Source organism: Nannobrachium achirus, assembly GCF_963921795.1.
Source record: "Nannobrachium achirus genome assembly, chromosome: 11".
Lineage (NCBI taxonomy): Eukaryota > Metazoa > Chordata > Actinopteri > Myctophiformes > Myctophidae > Nannobrachium > Nannobrachium achirus.
The window spans coordinates 8,308,954-8,331,565 of record NC_137820.1 but is presented as its reverse complement, the minus strand read 5'-3'; the positions used below and the strand labels follow the sequence as shown (position 1 = coordinate 8,331,565).

General features: G+C 42.7%; 1 protein-coding gene across 1 annotated transcript in view; it reads left to right on the top strand.

The window, feature by feature from the left end:
- The window catches only part of LOC308293703 (uncharacterized protein), a gene marked incomplete at both ends in the record, with an annotated part of 75,864 nt that overhangs the window by 38,862 nt on the left and 14,390 nt on the right, over nucleotides 1–22,612 (top strand). Inside the window, 12 exons of the mRNA XM_080736299.1 lie at nucleotides 54–388; nucleotides 4,828–4,960; nucleotides 11,573–11,674; nucleotides 11,874–12,028; nucleotides 13,910–13,968; nucleotides 14,035–14,155; nucleotides 17,996–18,204; nucleotides 19,235–19,285; nucleotides 19,694–19,780; nucleotides 20,200–20,264; nucleotides 20,787–20,909; nucleotides 22,471–22,612. Coding sequence (XP_080592425.1) covers nucleotides 54–388; nucleotides 4,828–4,960; nucleotides 11,573–11,674; nucleotides 11,874–12,028; nucleotides 13,910–13,968; nucleotides 14,035–14,155; nucleotides 17,996–18,204; nucleotides 19,235–19,285; nucleotides 19,694–19,780; nucleotides 20,200–20,264; nucleotides 20,787–20,909; nucleotides 22,471–22,612 — 1,582 coding nt within the window. The remainder of the gene's footprint in view (nucleotides 1–53; nucleotides 389–4,827; nucleotides 4,961–11,572; nucleotides 11,675–11,873; nucleotides 12,029–13,909; nucleotides 13,969–14,034; nucleotides 14,156–17,995; nucleotides 18,205–19,234; nucleotides 19,286–19,693; nucleotides 19,781–20,199; nucleotides 20,265–20,786; nucleotides 20,910–22,470) is intronic.

The following is a 22,612-nucleotide window of genomic DNA, read 5'->3' as shown; positions in this document are numbered from 1 at the left end:
GCCAAACCAACCGGGCCTACCAGAACATCCAGAACCGCCTGAACAGCCTCAAGCCTCAAGATGCCTAAAAAACAACAACAACAACAACAACAACAACAACAAAGACTTGACAACGGCGGCAGCCAGCAAGACTTAGAACTCAACCGGCTAGTGCGACACTCCCCGCTGCCTCCCCCCCGCCACCCTCACGGGTGTTCGCGTTCCCCTTCGCCCTCCTCGCCGGGGGGCAGCATGCTGGACCTCCCTAACGTGCCCTCCTACCCCCGCCTGCCGCCCATCGCCAGCCCCCCCGCCCCGCAGCTGCAGCAGCAGCAGCAGCCGCTGTCTGGTCACCTCAACCCCGCCTTCTACATTGAGGATGACCCAGACATTTCATCCTTGCCTGCAGGTGAACTAAGGGGTGCAATCCCTTTAATCCAACTAATCAATTAGTTGAAGTGTCAACGAGTGCAAGCTGCATTTGCGCTTGCGCTTGTGCTTGTGCTTGTGCTTGTGGGGACTTAGTCTAGTAAATCTAGGAAAAAAATACACTCAGGTTGGACAAAATTATATTATTTCGTTTTTCAACTGATTCTGACAGGAAATTAGGTCTACTAGCCAGGATAAAAAAGTCTACCCTGATCTGCTCATGGCAAATACCCACAGTGGCCAAATCAAGTTGGGCTCCCATCGACTTTCTATACAGGAGCCCCAGAAAACGATGGTTTAGTGCCCACCTTTTGTGGGCGTTTTCTGGGGCCAATGAATGTTTTTTGTGCAAAACAAATGCTTGCAATGGATTCAGCATCATGACAAACTCCTAGTTAGACCCCTCACATCCTACTTAAAGCAGATTTTTTTTTTCTGGGTATTTTCCTCCTGTATAGAAAGTCGATGGGAGCCCAACTTGATTTGGCCACTGTGGGTATTTGCCATGAGCAGATCAGGGTAGATTTGTTATCCTGGCTAGTAGACCTAATTTCCTGACAGAATCAGTTGAAAAACTAAATAATACAATTTTGTCCAACCGTTGCCTTATATTTATGGGACTAACTGGGGAGGATGTCTTTCCCAGGTGTTTCGCCAAGGCGGACAGGATTTTGAGGTTAGGTTTAGGTGTTATTTCTGTGAGGTTAAGGTTAGGGTTTAGGAAAGAAGGAGAGGCGTGATGCCTGATGAAGACCCACATGGGGTCGAAACGGTGCTGAACAAATAAACGTATCTGGGAGCCCATGACGGTGTGCGAGCCTCTCCTTCTTTCCTGTATGTATTTTTTGCTCAGCACCCAGAGAATTCTTTGCAAGATGTGCGTGCTACTTGGTTCTTTCTGACTTCTAAGGTTAGGGTTTAGGCATAGTTTTAGTGAAGTTATATGTGTTAGGGTTTAAGCGCAATCAAGGCGAAACACCAAGGAAAGAGGGGGTCCCTGTGCCTGTGCTTGTGCTTTAATGTGCTTGTGTTTGTGTTTATGCTTGTGTGCATGTTTATGCTGCTTTGAAACAACCCAATAGGCTCTAAGCACATATTGGAAAGAAACTGGGAAACTGTGAAAACCTGTAAAGGAAGTAAGGAAGGAAGGAAGAGCTTCCTTCCTTCCTTACTTCCTTTACAGGTTTATTATAGTAATGAAGGCTCTGTTCCATTTAGTGTAGCACACACTGGTTCTCAAATGGTTGAACCCCATGACTCTGAGGGTGTGCAGAAACCAAATGATTTGGTTCCATTTGTACACTCTAACAGTTACACACCCGTAAGGGTCCATTTGGTTCCATTTGTACACTCTCAGAGTAACACACCCGTAATAGTCCAGTCATTTTAGGCCAAAATTAGGCCAAACCTGGAACAAATTGCAATAGTAGCAAACTCAACTGATTTTGTATCCTCAATATGTCCTTAGTGAGGGAAAAAAAGTCCCAAGGAATCCCACCGGGGCAAAGTTTTGAAAACGACCTATCTACCTTCACTTACTATACACTACATACAGGGATACTCAAACTTCTGAACCGGTGGGCCACATTACAAAAATGACAAGGGGCCGCGGGCCGGTAAAATCTCGCTCCTTCGAACGAACATCATTTCGACCGGAGGGTTAGCGACTCACCCCACGGAGGTTAAAGTTAGGATAAGGGTTAGAGTTGGGTGTCGAAAAGATGACATGTAGAAACAGCGAAGCTATCCCCCACGGGCCAGTTGATAAAATGACATTACTTGATAACCTCTTGCTTTATTTCCACATAACTCATGACAATTGCAATGTGCATTATTTTATGGCTTGGAATTCCATTTATATTCTGTCAATGACAGAATTTGTGATCAAAGTAATTTGCTACATTTTCTCTCTTTTTAATAATTCTGTGAAATTTGCATATTCCACAAAAACACCAAAACAAATTAATGTACATTTGTCTGCTATTTGTCTGGGTTGATATCTGTCTGCCTGCAATCGAGTTGGATAACATTAAAGATAGCTGAGCACAACTCTCTTTCAATTGCTTCACAATGCTATTTATGATGTTGCCACATTCAACACAAATGGCTTTTTACAGAAAATAAACTAAATAATTTAACTAAAATGAACAGGAAAATAAAATAAAATCAAACAATCTACTTAAAATAGATTACCCAGACTGTTAAGCTACCAAATGGCTAATAATGCAGTTGTTAAGTAGAGCTACAGTACGTCTCTTCATTTGCATTAGGCCTACAATAACATTTTGGGTATATGCTAATAAGTTGGGCAGATGCAGAGCCACTGGTAAAAAAAAGAGGGGAAAAAAAACGGCGAAAATCGGCGATTTCTATGGCCGTTTTCAAGATGTTTTGGCCATTATCTCGGGAACGCATGGTCCAATCTGCTCAGTTTAAAGCTTGTTGGATGCGCAACTTTGAGGACATTAAGCTGGTGGGCCAGTCAAAATGGTGCCGCGGGCCGGAAGTGGCCCGCGGGCCGGAGTTTGAGTATCACTGCACTACAATATAAAGGAAAAAATTACTGGAAAAAAATCTGCTTTAAGTGGGATATGAGGGGTCAAACTAGGGGTTTTTAATTATTCTGAATCCATTGCAATCATTTGTTTTGCACGAAAAACATTCCTTGGGCCAGAAATGGCCACTCAAAACGTCAATTTTCATCAATTTTCTTCAATTTTCAGTCTTTTGGGGTCCGTTTTTAGCCCAAGGAATGTTTTTCATGCAAAACAAATGCTTGCAATGGATTCAGAATAATTAAAAACACCTAGTTTGACCCCTCATATCCCACTTAAAGCAGATTTTTTTTCAGTCATTTTTTCCGTTATATTGTAGTGTATAGTAATTGAAGGTAGGTAGGTCGTTTTCAAAACTTTGCCCTGGTGGGATTCCTTGGGACTTTTTTTCCCTCACTAAGGACATAATGAGGATACAAAATCAGTTGAGTTTGCTACTATTGCAATTTGTTCTAGGTCTAACCCTAAAATGACTGGACTATAAGGGACCATTTGGAAGTGATGAGGGTCCCTGGACCACACTTTGAGACCCACTGGTGTAGCAGAGTGTTTCCAGTGAGCCAAGCAATTGCCAACATGCACAATATCAGCAACCTGTTAGACCAGAATGAAACAGAGCCTTCCTTAGTGTCATTGGAGTAACCCCTATGCAAGGAAGGTTAGGCAGGAACAGACAACACCCGGAAGTTGGCACACCATGGGACGCCACCATGACACTTTTGGGTGGCGGAAGTGACGAAATGCTCATAGACGCTAATGTTATTTTGGGTGGCACTTCCGCCACCCAAAGTGTCATGGCGGATGGCCATGGAGCTTAAAATGACGTCGGTGTCCATTCCTTCTTTGATCTTCCTTGCCCCTATGAAGGAAGTAAAGGAGACAAGAGTCCACATTTCTCTCTCCAATATGGTTGCTTTGCAAAGAGCATATTAACAGTCTGCAAATGACAGTTGTCTAGTTTTGTATGGTTTTCCAGAATGATCGTCACTTGTGGATTATATTTTTGTCTGCTTTTGAGATTACTGTATGTTTGGAGATTTGGCCGCTATTTTGATTGTCTTTAGTACCAGCTCTTATGCCTTAACTTAAAGAGGTGGTGCCATAGTTTTGTACTTTTTCTGGTTTTCATGTGTCTAGGAGGTTGACAGTACTTCATTAGACCCCCTGGTGTGGTTGTTATGAGAAATTATGCATTCTCTTTTTATTTGGATTTTTAGCTGGAGGATGCCACCTGCTGGGTCAGACGTGCCGTTCCAAAAACACCCATACTTATTACATCATAGAATCAACCCCTCCCCTAATTACCATTCACCCAACACACGTGGGTGTGGCTAACTTCAGCTGGGTCACCACCCACCATGACAACCATGCATACCAATGAACTGGTGGGTGTGGCCACATAAAAACATAATTTTAACACTTTCTGTACACGTTTTTGGAAAGATTCTTCCTTCTAGTATAATCATAATAGTAGATAATCATGTTTTATAGAGGGGAAAATCATGGCACCTGCACTTTAAAGACCTGTCCATACTGTCTCCGACCACTGAACTTTTCGTCGGAAAGGTCCGGTTCAACTACAAAATGACGTCACTCGCATATTCTGAAAAGTATTATCCTGAATTAGAGTTCGGAAAGCTGCACGTCGGGAAGTCGGAACTCTCCGACGAAGAGTACGGTGGTCGGAGACAGAATGGACAGGCCTTTAAGTTAAGGAATAAGAGCTGGTACAATCAAAATACAGCCCTATGTGTATGCGTGTGCATGCATATTTAACCATTTGTGTCACCTCATGTTGAGTGCATGTAAAAAGTAAACGGAGCAGTGACATTAACAGTAACAGTAACTGTCAACCCCCATCCAGAGAGCCTCCGTCCCGCCGTCAACGTAGAGGATGTGGACTCCGACCACAAGAGGGCAGCGCAGGTCCTCACCCCCCAGGACCCCACCCCCAACACCCTGACCGTCCCCGTTCCCCCGAAGGGAGGACGCCACAGGTGAGGAGGGGACACGGTATCATGTTATATAAAACGTAGACGGCTCAGTGGCGTCAGTTCAGAAAAAGCTAAGGTATGGCAACATGACTGGTGTCTTGCACGCGCGCGAAGACACCAGTCATGTTGCCATACCTTAGCAACAGGCATGATACATTTATTTTAAGACGTACATTCTATTTTTCCCCCGTTTCTACGGTTTCTTGGGCTGGATATGGCAGCCTGGAACTGTTGTTCAAGTACAAGCTAAACTTGGCATGTTAGTAAACGTGCCACAATTAACAATAATGCATTGCACCTGTGCAGCTGACCAGCAGAACCTGGGAATATACCATTCTGTCAAGATGGGGAGAATAAAGGTGTGGAGAATATAGTTCTAATACCTTGTTAAAGGGGAAGACCACCCATTTTCAATATTGAACTATGTCATTAATATACCTTAGAGGAGTTGTGTATAAATAAAGAAAAAGTTCCCCCTCTTCTGTGTTGCCTAGAACTGGAGGATTGATTTTGGGGTTTGTATTGTAAAGTACAATGTGTGATGTCATCAAATTGTAATTTGCAATACAAACCCCAAAATCAATCCTCCAGTTCTAGGCAACACAGAAGAGGGGGAACTTTTTCTTTATTTCCACACAACTCCTCTAAGGTATATTAATGACATAGTTCAATATTGAAAATGGGTGGTCTTCCCCTTTAAAGTGACAATTTTGTAAAATGTTGCATTTTGTAGTTATTTTACTGTAATTTAACAGCATAATAACCAGCACAGATAGACAAAGAGACATTCATGGATTTATATTTAAAAGTAACTTTTATTTCCCCCCTTGGACCCAGGGTATGGCAGCTGCATACCCCTGCCATATCCAATTGACGCCCCTGAGACGGCTCATTGGCCCCGATGCTGTTCATTGGCGCGATGCGCCATCGCAGCCGCCATATTTTGATTTTGTGGGGAGAACCGTGCCTCCTAATGCATGGATGCCTCCGTGTGTGTCTGTCGAAACAAAATGCGGGCGTTCATACAGTGACAGCAAATTTTTGAATAACACACCATTTAGTTTCTGTCCTGTTTTAGTCATCTTAATCCAGTTCTTGTAGACTTATATTTAACATACTCTACCATGCAGATTGGTTAAATTAAAATTGTATTTATTAAAATAAATGTTACTCACATTGCATTCTGTAACAGGTTTTCTTTTGACTGTCACTGAACGGATTAATTAAAAGTGTCTTCTAATATTCTCTCTCTCTCTCTCTCTCTCTCTCTCTCTCTCTCTCTCTCTCTCTTGCACACCTGCAGTAAATCAACAGATAAAGAGTAAGGCGTGTGCATGGATGACATGTTTGTACAGTACTGGATGTCCAGTTGTCTTCAGTGTGCTGTACTGTACGCGTCACAATACTCCTCTGTAATTCAATATTTACATTCTCAAACTTGCTTATGAGCTTGTAGCCTACATCTGGGTTAAACTGGTTAAACTTGATACTATATTAACACATTTAGCCGGGGACCCTCTGGAACCCCCTCAATGCCCCCCTGGGGGTCCCTGGACCCCACTTTGAGAACCAGTATACATTATACGGGTAGCTTCTGTGTTTTCAAAATGAATGGTTTCATTGCAAAACTCACAATTTAGAATTCATAATAATACAATATCCTAATAGAGGTGATTTTCGTGTTTGGTTATTGCTTTGTGAACCTAGGACAGTGTGTCCCAAAAATATCATTTATTTATTTCATTGGCACGTGTGTCATGGGAAATGAAAACACCACATTTCTCTTTTGGGTCTCTGGCTGAAAAGATTGGGTAAAACCTTTTGGGTCAAATAAATCTCAGGGAAACACTGCCCTAGACTAGTCTTCATTTTCTTTGTGTTGATCTGCTGCCCTCTACTGTCAGTCTTGTTGCTCTGCAGCCTGTGTAGTCCTGTGCTTGCAATGTTATGCCCTGGATCATTTTAGCCATATTTTGTCTCCTGCAGGAAAGTTGACTTTCACAGTTTTGTAAACTGGTAGGATATTGGATTATTCTTAATTTTTTTATTTAAGGATATGCAAGCCCAAAACGAGTGTATCCTTAAATAAAAAAAGTAAGAATAATCCAATATCCTACCAGTTTACAAAACTGTGAAAGTCAACTTTCCTGGGGTACACACCTCCATTCCGAAACCCCACCATTCCGAAGATTGACTTCCATTATTCGGAATGGTGGGGTTTCCCATTGTTCTATAAGACCCCACCTTTCCGAAAATCAGAAACACCACCATTCCGAATATGCAGTTTCATTTTCACCCACCTCCATCCACCCCCACCAACCTCCACCCACTTTCACCCACCTCCACCCACTTTCACCCACCTCCACCCACCCCCACCCACTCTCAACCTCCACCCAATTTCACCCAACTCCACCCATCTCCACCCACTTCCACCCACCTCTACCCACTTTCACCTACCCCACCCACCCACCTCCATCCACCCCACCAACCTCCACCCCCACCTGTACCCACATCCACCAAGTTTCACCCAGCCCCACCCACCTCCACTAACTTTCACCTACCTCCATCCAGATCCCTCCACCCACCCCACCCATCTCCACCCGCTTTCACCCACCTCCACACACCTGCACCTACTTTCACTCACATCCACCCATTTTCCCCACCTCCAACCATTTTCACCCATCCCCACCCACCTCCACACATTTTCACCCACATCCAACCAGTTTCAGCCACCCCTACCTCCGCTCAATTTCACCCACCTCCATCCACTGGTTACACCCCGTTACTCCGAAAGACCGTTTTTCCGAACGTTGACTTGCAATGTTCGGAGTAACGGTGGTTCCAATTTTTATATAAGACCCCGCTATTCCGAAAAGCCTATTATTTAGGCTATTATTTAATATTTAGTCCATGAGTCCCTATAGTCCGTTCACACCGTTCGAACAGTGTTTAGGCGCAGTCCGTTCTCTCTCTCTCTCTCTCTCTCTCTCTCTCTCTCTCTCTCTCTCTCTCTCTCTCTTTAACTTCTGTATCAATCTTGTGATTACAATGTAATAAAATAATATAGTCAAAGATGCAGCCCTCCAATAAGCCACTCACACATTCAGAAGAAGGCCTTTCTCTCTCCTAAATGATTCTAATTTCACTGTCATGTCAGCAGCAGAAGTAGGCTATAATATGATCATGAATTCCTTGTATATAGACCTATATCAGACTTCGCGCTAGGATTTTAAACTGCCGGTCACCGTGACCGAGATGATTAAAATTTACCGGACAACTGAAAAAAATACCGGACTTAATAATTGTAATGCATAAATTACAAGCAGGTGCACAAACAGCCAATAGCAACAGTTAAAGTAGCCTATTAGGCCTACTGCATGGGACTGAAAACGAATTGAATGAAAAGTAGGCTAAACAAAAAAAAAACAGCTTCAATCTTGCATATAAGGGAATTAATTGGACTACAATCGCGCAGGCTGTGTCTGCATATTTGGCACACTTCTTTCACAACAAGGTGTTTCTGTAGGCTATTGCATCATGTTTCGTGGCAACAAATTACAATACAATACGTCTTGACAATTGCGCGGGTCTGCGCAATTGTTTCATAAGGTTGATAGATTCATCTGGCCAGCAATTAATTAAAAAGGCTACTCAGTACTCACTGTCGAGAGTGGTAACAGTGCATGAATCCATGCGCACGTTGTGCAACTTTGGAAGAGTTTAAAAGACTTTGGTGGTGTTCTTCCTACTGTCTCCACTCCATGGCATCTCCTCATAAAGAACTTAAATCAATTGTATCATCATGTTTGTTTATGGGTTGATTGTTGACTGTGCGTGCATTCCTTAATTCCCATGGCTTTACATGCATTGCGTGCATCGCAAACTGAGACTGAAATGAGAGAGAGACAGAGAGAGGGAGCGGGCGAGCAAGTGAGAGGGGGGGGGGGGGGGGGGGAGGGGGGAGGGTGAGCGCAAGGGGAGAGAGTCCTATACAAATCATTGAGAGAGGGAATGGGTGATGGCTGTTTTAAGTAATGAGCGCGAGGGGTGAGGGGGGGTTGAGAGAGGGGGGGGGGGGGGTGAGCGAAGGGGAGAGAATCCTATATTCGTAATATAGGTGTCTCTATTTTTATTTTCGTAATAGGGGTCCGTCGGAATAGCGGTGTTTCGGAAAAGGGGACCGTCCCCCCATCCACTCCATCAACCTACTTTCACCCAGCTCTATTCACTTTCCCCCAACCTCCACCCACTTTCACCCAGGCCCACCCACTTTTACCCAACTCCACCCACTTTCCTGCCCCTTGGAGTCGGGTGAAAGTGGGTGGAGGTGGGGGGGCCAAAGTGGGTGGATGTGGGAGAAAGTGGGTAGAGGTGGGTGGGTTAAAGTTGGTGGAGGTTGGTGGGTGGAGGCGAGTGAAAGTGGGTGGAGGTGGGAGGAAGTGAGTGGAGGAGGGGGAAAGTGGTTGGAGGTGGGTGGGGGGTGAAAGTGGGTGAGGTAAAGTGGGTGGAGGTGGGTGAAAGTTAAAATAATTTAAATTTTGGAATGGTGGTGTTTCGGAATGGTGGTGTTTCGGAATGGTGGGGTTTCGGAATGGTGGTGTTTCGGAATGGTGGGGTTTCGGAATGGTGGGGTTTCGGAATGGAGGCCCGTCCCCTGCATGGCACGGCTTGGTTGTGTGGCTATGAAGCATTATGTTAAGATACAAGTTCTCTTTGAGAGATATGCCTAGAAAAAAAAAGATCCTTGACCGAAATGTTGCAATTGATTATTTTCTTTATTGAGCAGTGTTGCAGGTGTGTTTTTATATTTTGAGTGAGAAGAAGAAAGCCAAAACTGTGAAGAGTTTCTTTTCATTGTATGTACTAGTCTGTATGTAGAAAGAAAGACTCTTGCATCTGTTGCTTTGTAATGTTCTTTATTGTGTTGTGTTGTGTTATGTTATGTTATGTTATGTTGTGTTGTGTTGTGTTGTGTTGTGTTGTGCTGTACTGTACTGTATTGTGCATTGTATGAGTTGTGTACATGTGGCTTTTGTGTGCTGTTGGCTTTTTTCTGGCTTATATGAATGTCTCCTTTTTACGGCTATGTTGATGTCACTAAAATGCAGTTTATAGAGAAGTTCAATAAAGCTATGAGAGATGATCCTACGTGTGTATTGTCATGTCACTGTGTAGAATAGTGTAGTAGGAGATAGGGCATTCACGAATAGTGATTTTTAGTATTCGAATTATTCAACCTCAAAGTAATCGAATAGTCGAATATTCAACAGGACTGGCCAAACTGTCAAAAATTAAGTAAGCAAGAGGCGAACATTGTGAAAATAGCCGATCTACATGCTCACAACGCCTCGCAACGCATGTACCGGTAGATCTGCTATTCTCACAATATTTATCTGTGGAACCGAGTCACATTAAATGTAATACCTACAATTCCAAGTGCTTGTCAGGGTGGGGGTCCCCAGTTCAAATATGTTTATTTTGGGGGTCACGGCCTAAAAAGGTTTGAGAACCCCTGGTATAGAGCATTAACAACCACCAGGGGCATTGACAACTCATTCTTATGACTTCCTATCTAGCCAAGCTTTATAAACTATATCTTTTTTAAAGAGAAAACAATAAAATAAAATAAAATATAATTTTATAATATATAAAATATATAGAATATTCCACTTCGGTGAACAACGTTGAATAGTGACTTTGATATTCGAATATTAGAATATTTGGTGAATGCCCTAGGCCTAGTAGGTGATTGTAACTGAGTATCCTCTAGCCTTTATGTATTTTTTTTCTGTTTGCTTCTCTCTCTTTCTCTCTCACTCTACTCTCTCTCATTCACACAATCTCAAAACCCAAACTCACACTCAATGGAAGGAATCATAGGTCTATCCGGATGAGGATGTAAGCTATCCAGCCAATAATATGAGCTGATCCTGTATATATATATCCATCCATCCATCCCTCAGACCAAAAAGTGATCAACAATCCATCCATGGATCTATGCATGGCTCAGTGAATAGTGGCACACTGCATGTGTACGAATCCATGCATTGTGCAAAATGTGTGCACGTGTCATTATCCATTTCATGACATTTCATGTGCACAGCACGCTCATGATCACCAGCCTACTTGCACGTCTATCATCCGTCTGCATCTGTCACGTAAAAACATCTCTCACAGAAAGAGGTTGTCGCTGTGGGTTTTATAAATATTGAAACGTTTAACAAGAGCTTTGTGACTAATTAATAACTACATCAGGGATCCAGTGGAAAACAAGCTCTTTTTTTCAAGTAACGTTTTTGGACATACACGGTTTTCACCCAACATCAACTACATAATCAAGGGGAGCACGGTGTGTGGAGTTTGCATGTTCTCCCCGTGTTTCTATACTACCTCCCCCTAGCCAGCCAGGTGCTTCCCAATTCCCCTGGCGCGGCAGGGGGAGAGCGGAAACCAGGACTACAGGTTAGGTAGTTGGCACTCGGTGAGAAAATGGGTTGCAAAAAAACGTGGTATAAAAAAATATATATATAAAAATAAAAATAAACTACATGATCAATCTCATAATTGTCATTATTATTGTTGTTGTTGTTGTTGTTGTTGTGATGATGTTGGCAGCTGGAGGCGGCACTCTCAAAGTGAGGATGATGAAGATGAAGGAGCTGGTGGTCCTGTCAGAGCGTGGCCCAGCCAGAGCAGCCTCCACAGCACAGATGACATGTGAGTGCTGATGTCTTTCTACGAACACTAGAAATAAACAATAAGCCAGAACTGTCTTTCTGGAGTTTATTAATACGTCCACGGATGCTGTTTTGATGTCAGCTCAAGCTGAGATGAACACAACACCGGGTGAGAGTCCAGAGAGTCTCGGAAACAAATGGTAGGTTAATCAAACAGCATTGTGGTCCTGTGTTCCCAGGTTGAAAGAGCGGCCAGCCTCTTCGGCCAGTCAGACCAGTGCAGTGGTCAACGAGCGTCTCCAGGAGCTGGTCAAGATGTTCAAGGAGAGAACGGAGAAAGCCAAGGAGAAGCTGATAGAGCTGGACAGCTCCGATGACGACAGCCTCGCCGGCTGTGAGTGACAGACTCTCTCATCGTGGATAGGAGGAGGCTAGGGCCCTATCCATGCTAAACCCTAACCCCCTAAACGTTTTTGCCTTTTTTCTTTTTTGAGCGGTGGTTAACCGCTCCTAAGAGTGGCTGAGCGTGTGTCTGTAGCCACTTTTCCTCAGCGTTTTGCCATAGCAATGTGTTTTCCTCAGCGTTTTGCCATAGCAATATGTGTGTGTGCGTAGCCATATTACATCACCAATTACATCCTAGACTATCTGTAGCCACTTTTCCTCAGCGCTTTGACATAGCAATGTGTTTTGCTCAGCGTTTTGCCGTAGCAATGTGTGTGTGTGTAGCCTGTATTACATCACCAATTACCAATTGAAGACGTTATGCAAGCACGACCACCGCTCACTTCACATTGGGTGTGATTTTTACTATTTTGAAAAACATTTTTAAATACTTCAAATAGCCGATCTACATGTGAGCTTGTTGATCAGCTATTTGAACTATGTAAAAGTGTTTTTAGAAAAAAAAGAAAGGCAAAGAAGTTTAGGGGTTTAGGGTTTTGCATGGACGAAAATAGGGGCCTATGTTTACACAAATGTAAACCAGTGGTTCCCAACCGGTTGAGGATCAGGGCCCATTCAAACATCTTTTTTGCGTCCCTCCAGCCATTTGGCTTCCTTGTTAAGTGGTCAGATGGGTGGGCCATGTGCATTCTCAGAGCATGATTGTTGTATTGATCAATCAATCAATCAATTGTGTTCTTTGTTTGGTCAATGAAACTAACACAGTAAGCCCTATTTTATACTTTCGCTATTCAAAAATAATCTACAAGCTCACAATGCATTGCAATACCATTCATTGTGAGCTTATAGATCAGCTAAGGATTTATATAATTTTGCAACTTTCAAGTCAAACTTAGAATTTGAATACTGTCCGTTTACTTGTAACAAGTATCTTGGTAATTTTACTCAGTCAAGTCAAAAATCTGATACTACCAGGCACGTGCACACATAGACATCAAAGGGGGCTTGAGCCCCTGCCCTTTTATCTGTCTGTAAAAAGTGCCCTCTCCAGGCCATGAATGCAGTTTTCACTATGGTGAAGAAATGCAAATGCCCTCTTTCCATGCCATACCTGAAGGCAGCATTCAAGATTGCCCTCTCTGTGTAGATATCCATGCCTGTAGTAAGGCATCTCATCTTGTATTATGCTTAGTTCAGTGTGGTATCAAGCACCGAAAATAGCAGACCTCCAAGTGGCGACGCGTTGTGAGCTTGGAGGTCTGCTATTTTCAACATTTCCAACAAAAGGCCTTTTTAGAAATGTCAGCCCCTGCCTCTCTAACATTCTCTCCCTGCTCTGCACATTTTCTGTGACCTTTCAGTGGCGTCAGTTCAGAAAAAGCTAAGGTATGGCAACATGACTGGTGTCTTGCACGCACGCCTTCGCGCGCGTGCAAGACACCAGTCATGTTGCCATACCTTAGCAACAGGCATGATACATTTATTAAGAAGTACATTCTATTTTTTCCCTGTTTCTACGGTTTCTTGGGCTGGATATGGCAGCCTGGAACGGTTGTTCAAGACTGCAGCTAAACTTGGCATGTTAGTAAACGTGCAAACAATTAACAATAATGCATTGCACCTGGGAATATACCATTTTATCAAGATGGAGAGAATATAATTATAATACCTTGTTAAAGTGACCATTTTGTAAAATGTTGCATTTGTAGATATTTTACTGTAATTTACCAACATAATAACCAGCACAGATAGACAAAGAGACATTCATGGATTTATATTTAAAAGTAACTTTTATTTCCCCCCCTGGACCCAGGGTATGGCAGCTGCATACCCCTGCCACCCCCAATTGACGCCCCTGTGACCTTTTCAGCTCCTCCTCAGGCACCAGCAGCTTCGCCCCCTGCTCCCGGGGATCAGAAGGAGGCGCAGGCAGGAGCGTCCAGAGGATGGAGATGGAGAAGAAGAGGAAGAGGAGGAGGAGGAGGAGGAGGAGGAGGAGGGGTGGTACCGGAGGCGGAGGAGGAGCCGTCTGGGTGCTGCTGCAAGGTGAAAGCTCCTCGGTGGATACGAGCCCTCACGCACTACCGCTTCCCTGCCAGCATCGACCCTTTTACCAGTGAGAACCCTGCCTGCCTGCATGCTCCCCTTTATAGCCCCATACATCAAGCTTAAAGGACAACTTTAGTTTGTTACAGCAAGGGTTCATATTTTAGATTGTAATTAAAGAATATAAAAGATGAGTGTTAAAATGATTTCATTTACTTCTTTCTGTTGTTTTAGAGATTCTTATTTCAGTGGTTGGGGGCATGCGTACAAGTGGCTAAATATGTCATTTTACACGAATAAGCCCTTTCCCAAGATACAACACAACCTTTCATGGTTGGATTGGATGTGACTTATGGGGGCTAGAAGTGTTACTGTAAATAGCAATAAAGAAACTGTTGGCTTATTGTGTCTAAAAAGACATATTTAGCCACTTGTACACATGCCCCCATGCGTACGCATGCCCCACATTTTAGCAAAGTAAACACGATAAAACAATAGAACGAAGCAAATGAAAACATTTTAACACTCACTTTTTCATTTCTCTAATTACAATCTAAAATACTGTATGAACCCTTGTTGTAAAAAAAAAACAAAGTTGTCCTTTAAAGGAATAGTTCACACCCAAAATTATTTTTTTCCCCTATTGATTACTCACCCCAATGGAGACTTGAATTCAAGAATAGTTTTTGTCGCATCCCTAAGCCAATAATTTGATTACCAGCAGTGGTTTCCTATGGAGACACAGAGAGCCTGCTTTGTTCCCTATGGAGACAAAAAGAGTATTCTCAAATCATTGGCTTGGGAATGCGACAAAACAAAAAATATATATCCATAAATCCAAGTCTCCATGTGATGAGTAATCAATAAAAAAAGTCATTTTGGGGTGAACTATCCCTTGCCTAAACTGCTTGCCTATTAGCACTGCAGAGTGGAACGTTGTTTATCCAAACCGTGCGAAATTGCATTGGAACGATGTGCTTAAAGGAGAATTCAGGACTAGTGCTTTTCTCACCGCAATCTGATGTCATTCCGTTTGCCTTTTTACGGCAGCCCATTATTGACAAAACTCCGCTGAGACACCTCCACCATTATGGAGGACAGATGTAAAATAAAAAAAAGGAATTGTCGAGCGATAGCCTACATAATACGTGATTTAGTGTAAAATCCCACCACTCGTGGTGGACTCAAGATAAACATATCAAAATAAACTGTACCGATGGTTCTTGGATATCATAACATCAGATCAACGTAATGAAGCGGGTTTCCAGAAGATGGCATATCCTGTTTCCTGTTCTGGTTCAGTTTCCTGTAGCTTCATTTGATTGGCTCAGTCAGCAGCAGACTTGAATCAGAAACACATGTGACATTGCTATTTATTGAGGTTTGGATGAATGAGAATCTACCGTGCTTAAGGAATGCATTCCTGTTCGTCCCTCCTTTGCTGTCATCTCTCTCTCTCTCTCTCTCTCTCTCTCTTTTTTTTTTTTGAGTTACAAATGTTCGCTTAAAAAATACATATGTTCAAAGATTTGCACACATTTTCAAAAATAGCAGATCTACAAGCTACTGTTATACAGCGCGGCACTCTGTATAACAGTATAACATAATTAAGGCCCCTCCACCTTGGGCCCTAGTAACTCAGTCCCACTTCCCCCCCCCTTGTGACGCCCCTGTCTGTATACTTCCATCCCTTGCAGATTGTAGCTATGTGCTGTGGCTGTACTTCCATCTAGGGCATTCACCAATAGTGATTTTTAGTGTTCTATTTATTCGACCTCAAAGTATTCGAATAGTCGAATATCCGACAGGACTGGCCAAACTGTCAAATATTAAGTAAGCAAGAGGCGAACATTGTGAAAATAGCAGATCTACAGATCTGCTACGCGAGGCGTTGTGAGCATGTAGATCTGCTATTTCCACAATATTTATCTGTGGAACCGAGTCACATTAAATGTAATTCCAAGTGATTGTCAGGGTGGGGGTCCCCAGTTCAAATATGTTTATTTTGGGGGTCACGGCCTAAAAGGTTTTGACAACTCATTCTTATATGACTTCCCATCTAGCCAAGCTTTATAAACTATATATTTTTTTTAAAGAGAAAACTATAAAAAAATAAAAATAAGCGAATATTCGACTTCGGTGAACAACGTCGAATAGTGACTTTGATATTTGAATATTCGAATAGTTGGTGAATGCCCTACTTCTATCCCTTGCAGATCTAAGCTATGTGCTGTGGCTGTATTTCCATCCCTTGCAGATCTAAGCTATGTGCTGTGGCTGTACTTCTATCCCTTGCAGATCTAAACTATGTGCTGTGGCTGTACTTCTATCCCTTGCAGATCTAAGCTATGTGCTGTGGCTGTATTTCCGTCCCTTGCAGATTTTAGCTATGTGCTGTGGCTGTACTTCCATCCCTTGCAGATCTAAGCTATGTGCTGTGGCTGTATTTCTATCCCTTGCAGATCTAAGCTATGTGCTGTGGCTGTATTTCGATCCCTTGCAGATCTAAGCTATGTGCTGTGGCTGTATTTCTATCCCTTGCAGATCTAAGCTATGTGCTGTGGCTGTATTTCCATCCCTTGCAGATCTAAACTATGTGCTGTGGCTGTATTTCCATCCCTTGCAGATCTAAGCTATGTGCTGTGGCTGTATTTCCATCCCTTGCAGATCTAAGCTATGTGCTGTGGCTGTATTTCTATCCCTTGCAGATCTAAGCTATGTGCTGTGGCTGTATTTCCATCCCTTGCAGATCTAAGCTATGTGCTGTGGCTGTATTTCCGTCCCTTGCAGATCTAAGCTATGTGCTGTGGCTGTATTTCTATCCCTTGCAGATCTAAGCTATGTGCTGTGGCTGTATTTCCATCCCTTGCAGATCTAAGCTATGTGCTGTGGCTGTATTTCCGTCCCTTGCAGATCTAAGCTATGTGCTGTGGCTGTATTTCTATCCCTTGCAGATCTAAGCTATGTGCTGTGGCTGTATTTCCATCCCTTGCAGATCTAAGCTATGTGCTGTGGCTGTATTTCCATCCCTTGCAGATCTAAGCTATGTGCTGTGGCTGTATTTCCATTCCTTGCAGATTTTAGCTATGTGCTGTTGCTGCATTTCCATCCCTTGCAGATCTAAGCTATGTGCTGTGGCTGTATTTCCATCCCTTGCAGATCTAAGCTATGTGCTGTGGCTGTATTTCCATCCCTTGCAGATCTAAGCTATGTGCTGTGGCTGTATTTCCATCCCTTGCAGATCTAAGCTATGTGCTGTGGCTGTACTTCTATCCCTTGCAGATCTAAGCTATGTGCTGTGGCTGTACTTCTATCCCTTGCAGATCTAAGCTATGTGCTGTGGCTGTATTTCCATCCCTTGCAGATCTAAGCTATGTGCTGTGGCTGTGGCTGTATTTCCGTCCCTTGCAGATTTTAGCTATGTGCTGTGGCTGTACTTCTATCCCTTGCAGATCTAAGCTATGTGCTGTGGCTGTATTTCCATCCCTTGCAGATCTAAGCTATGTGCTGTGGCTGTATTTCCATCCCTTGCAGATCTAAGCTATGTGCTGTGGCTGTATTTCCATCCCTTGCAGATCTAAGCTATGTGCTGTGGCTGTACTTCTATCCCTTGCAGATCTAAGCTATGTGCTGTGGCTGTATTTCCATCCCTTGCAGATCTAAGCTATGTGCTGTGGCTGTGGCTGTATTTCCGTCCCTTGCAGATTTTAGCTATGTGCTGTGGCTGTACTTCTATCCCTTGCAGATCTAAGCTATGTGCTGTGGCTGTATTTCCATCCCTTGCAGATCTAAGCTATGTGCTGTGGCTGTATTTCCATCCCTTGCAGATCTAAGCTATGTGCTGTGGCTGTATTTCCATCCCTTGCAGATCTAAGCTATGTGCCGTGGCCGTTATTTCCCTCCCTTGCAGATTTTAGCTATGTGCTGTGGCTGCTGCTGGTGACCCTGGCGTGGAACTGGAACGTGTGGCTGATTCCGGTGCGCTGGGCCTTCCCCTACCAGACCCCGGACAACATCTACTACTGGCTGCTGACCGACTACGCCTGCGACCTTGTCTACATCCTGGACATCACCGTCTTCCAGCCACGCCTTCAGTTTGTACGAGGGGGAGACATCGTGGTGAGTGTTGCACTGTGATGCGTTGTGAGCTTGTAGGTCTGCTATTGCTGACGAAGAGATTTTGGGTCGAAGAAAACAAGTGCAGACCTAGTACAGAGCCAACTCGGGTCCATTTCACATTTTCACTAAGTATGAAGGGTTTAAAGGGATATTTCACTTTCAAAAATACTTTTGGTCATTTTATCATCTAATCAGGCTTTTATGAACACCCTGAACAGTTTTTTAATTTGCTTGATTCAATATTTAGATATTTGATGTAAATGTTATCAGGAGGCTTGATCCAGAGCCTCTCCACATACACACCCATTGTAACTTCAAACTCCATTTTAACCATGATAGATTCATTAAAAACACCCATTATATTTTTCTGTTGACTCATACTACCCTCCTAATACATGAGCAGGCCGTGTTTTTTCAATAACTTTTTTCTTTTATTTTTAAAAATCCTTTGGGAAAATGAAAAATATTTAATACAACAAATAATTATTAAAAATAAATGAAAAAAGTTATCAAAAAAAACACTGCTCACGTATTAGGAGGGTATTATGAGTCACCAGAAAAAATATGGTTGTTTTTAATGAATCTATCATGGTTAAAATGGAGTTTGAAGTTACAATGGGTGTGTATGTGGAGAGGAACTGGGCCTGGAGAGCCTGATAACATTTACATCAAATATCTAAATATTGAATCAAGCAAATTAAACACGGTTCAGGGTGTTCATAAAAGCCTGATTAGACGATAAAATGACCAAATGTTTTTTTTAAAGTGGAATATCCCTTTAAGTACATGGTGAAGTCTTTATAGTCTCACATATAGGTGTTTGTGGCACTGTAATAACCCTCTCTGGAATTAACTTTCTCTGAACTTAGATCTGCTGTTTATCTTTTAAAAGTATAGGCTAAACAAAGTGAAGCCGAATCTATTTTAACTAATAACTAATTTAAACTATTTAAACTCAGGTATTCAGGAACAGCCAAAGGGACTTTCCTCACACAAATCATTTTAACATCATGTTTTGTTTTCGTTACAGTGTGACAAAAAGGACATGAGACAAAATTACATGAAAACTACACGTTTCAAGGTAAAAAAAAATGTGTCTGTTATGCCTGTCTCTGTGTCTGTTTTGATTGATTGAAGACTTTATTAGAAGTTTGCATAGGCAAAGGTACAGTTTCATGACATCCAAGAAAGCATTATAACTCATATAACATTGAATGACAGACACTGGAGGATATATCAATAGGAAGAAGGAACAAAAAACAAAGGATGGACTTTGTCTTTTACCAGTTTCGAGTAGCAGCCGCCTGTACTTTTCAGTTCGTTTTAAAGGAAGTTGGGATTTACACTCCTTTAAGGCTTGCGGTAGGGCGTTTTAGTGGTATAGCAGAAGAAAGAATATGATCCTTTAATAGAGACAAATCTAGGTTGAACACGATCTGTGGAGCTGCCTCTGGTGTGTCTCTATCTTTCTAATGGATCTGTGTTTCAGATGGATGTGGCCAGTCTGGTTCCATTGGAGTTATTCTACTTCAAAACTGGCATCAATCCTCTCCTTCGTTTCCCCAGACTGTTGAAGGTGAGCCACTAATACTGTCCCCTGACATTTGGCATTTTTTATATACTATATCGTCACTTTCGGGCAGAAACCTCGTATCTCCAAGTTTCAAATGTGTACGTTCTTTCGCGAAGTAAAGCCCTGCTTCATCATACAAGGCCGTCGCACAAAGGTAGTGAAAACAGCAGATCTACAAGCACACAACGCCTCGTGCTGCGAGGCGTTGTGTGCTTGTAGATCGGCTGTTTTTACTAGTTTAAATCGTTTTTAAAACGATAAATGCAAAACGAAGAGTTTTGGACATATGAGGTTTCCACCCGACAATGACGATATGATACTTGCTAGTGATCAGTAACAGGATGCTTTCACAACAATATCAAATATAATTTGCTTTAGCGCTTAGACTAAATGTTTATCTCTGCTGTCCATAATGCTTTCAGATCAACTCCTTCTTTGAGTTCAATGAGCGTCTAGAAGCCATCCTGACCAAAGCCTACGTCTATAGGTGAGATGCTGCTGGTCATATAGCTTCCTCTGGCATTCACCAAATATTCGAATATCAAAGTCACTATTCGACATTGTTCACTGAAGTCAAATATTCGCTTTCTTTTATTTTTGTTATTGTTTTGTCTTTAAAAATAGATATACTGTATTTCTTCATGGTTTATAAAGCTTGGCTAGATAGGAAGTCATAAGAACACTGACAAGCACTTGGAATTTAATGTGACTCGGTTCCGCAGATAAATATTGTGAAAATAGCAGATCTACATGCTCACATGTTCGCCTCTTGCTTTCTTAATATTTGACAGTATGGCCAGTCCAGTCGAATATTCGACTATTCGAATACTTTGAGGTTGAATAATTCAAATACTAAAAATCACTATTCGTGAATGCCCTAGCATGAGCACCATGTTGTACGAATCCTTTTAGTGTCATGTTGTTGCACATCCTTCTGAGGCCGGGGGCACACATTTAAAGCATGTGCTTTATGCGTGCACATTCCATTGTAATGTTCTTCTCCTCTCAGAGTGATCCGCACCACCACCTACCTTCTCTACTGTCTCCACTGTAACGCCTGTCTGTTCTACTGGGGTTCTGCCTATGAAGGACTGGGCTCCACCAAGTGGGTCTATGATGGCAAGGGCAACAGGTTGGTAGAATGGACTCACACACTCAAATAAGCCACAGGAAGAATAGCCATGCTTAGGCAAGTGCTAATGGGGATCGATAATAAAGTAAAGGTTTCAACCGGTGGGCCGGGGCCCACTGGTGGGCTGAAAGGACCCCAAATAACTGTCAATAATTGATTGTATCAATTAATTAATAATAATAACCCCCTGAGAATTTTTCGGACTATTAGACGTTTAACACGTTGACGTCCGAAATAGAATGGTGGTTGGTAGATTAGCCGTGACATTTCTATTATTGTATTGTGATCTGAGACATAATATTATGTTTATAAACATGACCCCGCAGCCCCTCCATCTTGAACAGCGCCGCTGTTTTTTCTTTTTTTTTCCCCCCCAGGCCAGTAACTCACCATGATTTTCTCGATTTCCGTTGGGATAGAATGGGGGTTTTGGCCGATCGTCGATGTCCCCGTGCGTTTCGCGTGCGCGATCCTTTCACGTAAATGTCCCCGCAAATAGTCCATGTGTGACTGAAGAACAGAACTGAAAAGTTTCGCTAGCATAGCCCCAAGCATGGCTGCAGGAGGAGCTCGAGTGTGTAGACAGTAAACGGATGGGTGGAAGGTGCCTTGGAGAAGGAGAGGCGCTGACGTCACCTCTGCTTCATGCACGATCTGCATGAGCTATCAGTGCACGAGTGGTGACTAGGGAAGGTTAGACGATCGCCGATTTTCGGATCAAAAGCTTTTATTCCGGTTTTAAAGACAAAGTCCGGGAATGTACGACGTGGCTGAGAGTCCCTGGGGGGATGTGCGATATAGTACGGTTTTAACATTAAGGGGCTCCCCTTGGCTTAGAAGGTGTTAATATACGTCTAAACGCTAGTCTAAAATTGTTCTAATCAACATCAAGAAATTAATGTTTTTTAGACTTCTAAGCTTAGACTAGACGTTGATTAGACGTCTAATAGACATCTATATCGTCGTTGTCGGGTGAAAACCTTGTATGTCCAAAACCGTTTTTTTCCATTTTAAAAATGATTTAGACTAATGAAAACAGCAGATCTACAAGCAAGTGCTTGTAGATCTGCTGTTTTCACTACTTTTGTGCGACGGCCTTGTATGATGAAGCAGGGCTTTACTTTGCGAAAGGACGTACAAATTTGAAACTTGGAGATACGAGGTTTCCACCCGACAACGACATATACAGTATAGACCGTCTATATATAGCTGTTGAAATAATGTCTAGTCTAAGCTTAGACGTCTTGACGGATTTTAGACAGACTTCTAATAGCTGACTATTGCTCACTGGGAATAATATTCTTTCATTGTGCTACCGACAAATAGGAATCAGTATAAAGTATACTACGTTAGTTCCATTGATCCAACCCAGAACACAGTCGATTGAATGATCAGAATAAATAAGAATAGATTTTCAAACTAAAAAATCTGTTATACAATGCGTAGTTACCCATTCTTCTTTACAGTATGTATTTCATCTAGAGTGTTCATTGCTTATGTTGTACCTTCAGTTACGTTCTTCTTTGCAGTATTGTGCTCATTGTCAGTGTTGTACCTCCAGCTACATCCGCTGCTACTACTTTGCGGTGAAGACCCTGATCACCATCGGAGGCCTGCCGGACCCCACCACCCTGTTTGAGATCGTCTTCCAGCTCATCAACTACTTTGTTGGAGTCTTTGCCTTCTCCATCATGATCGGACAG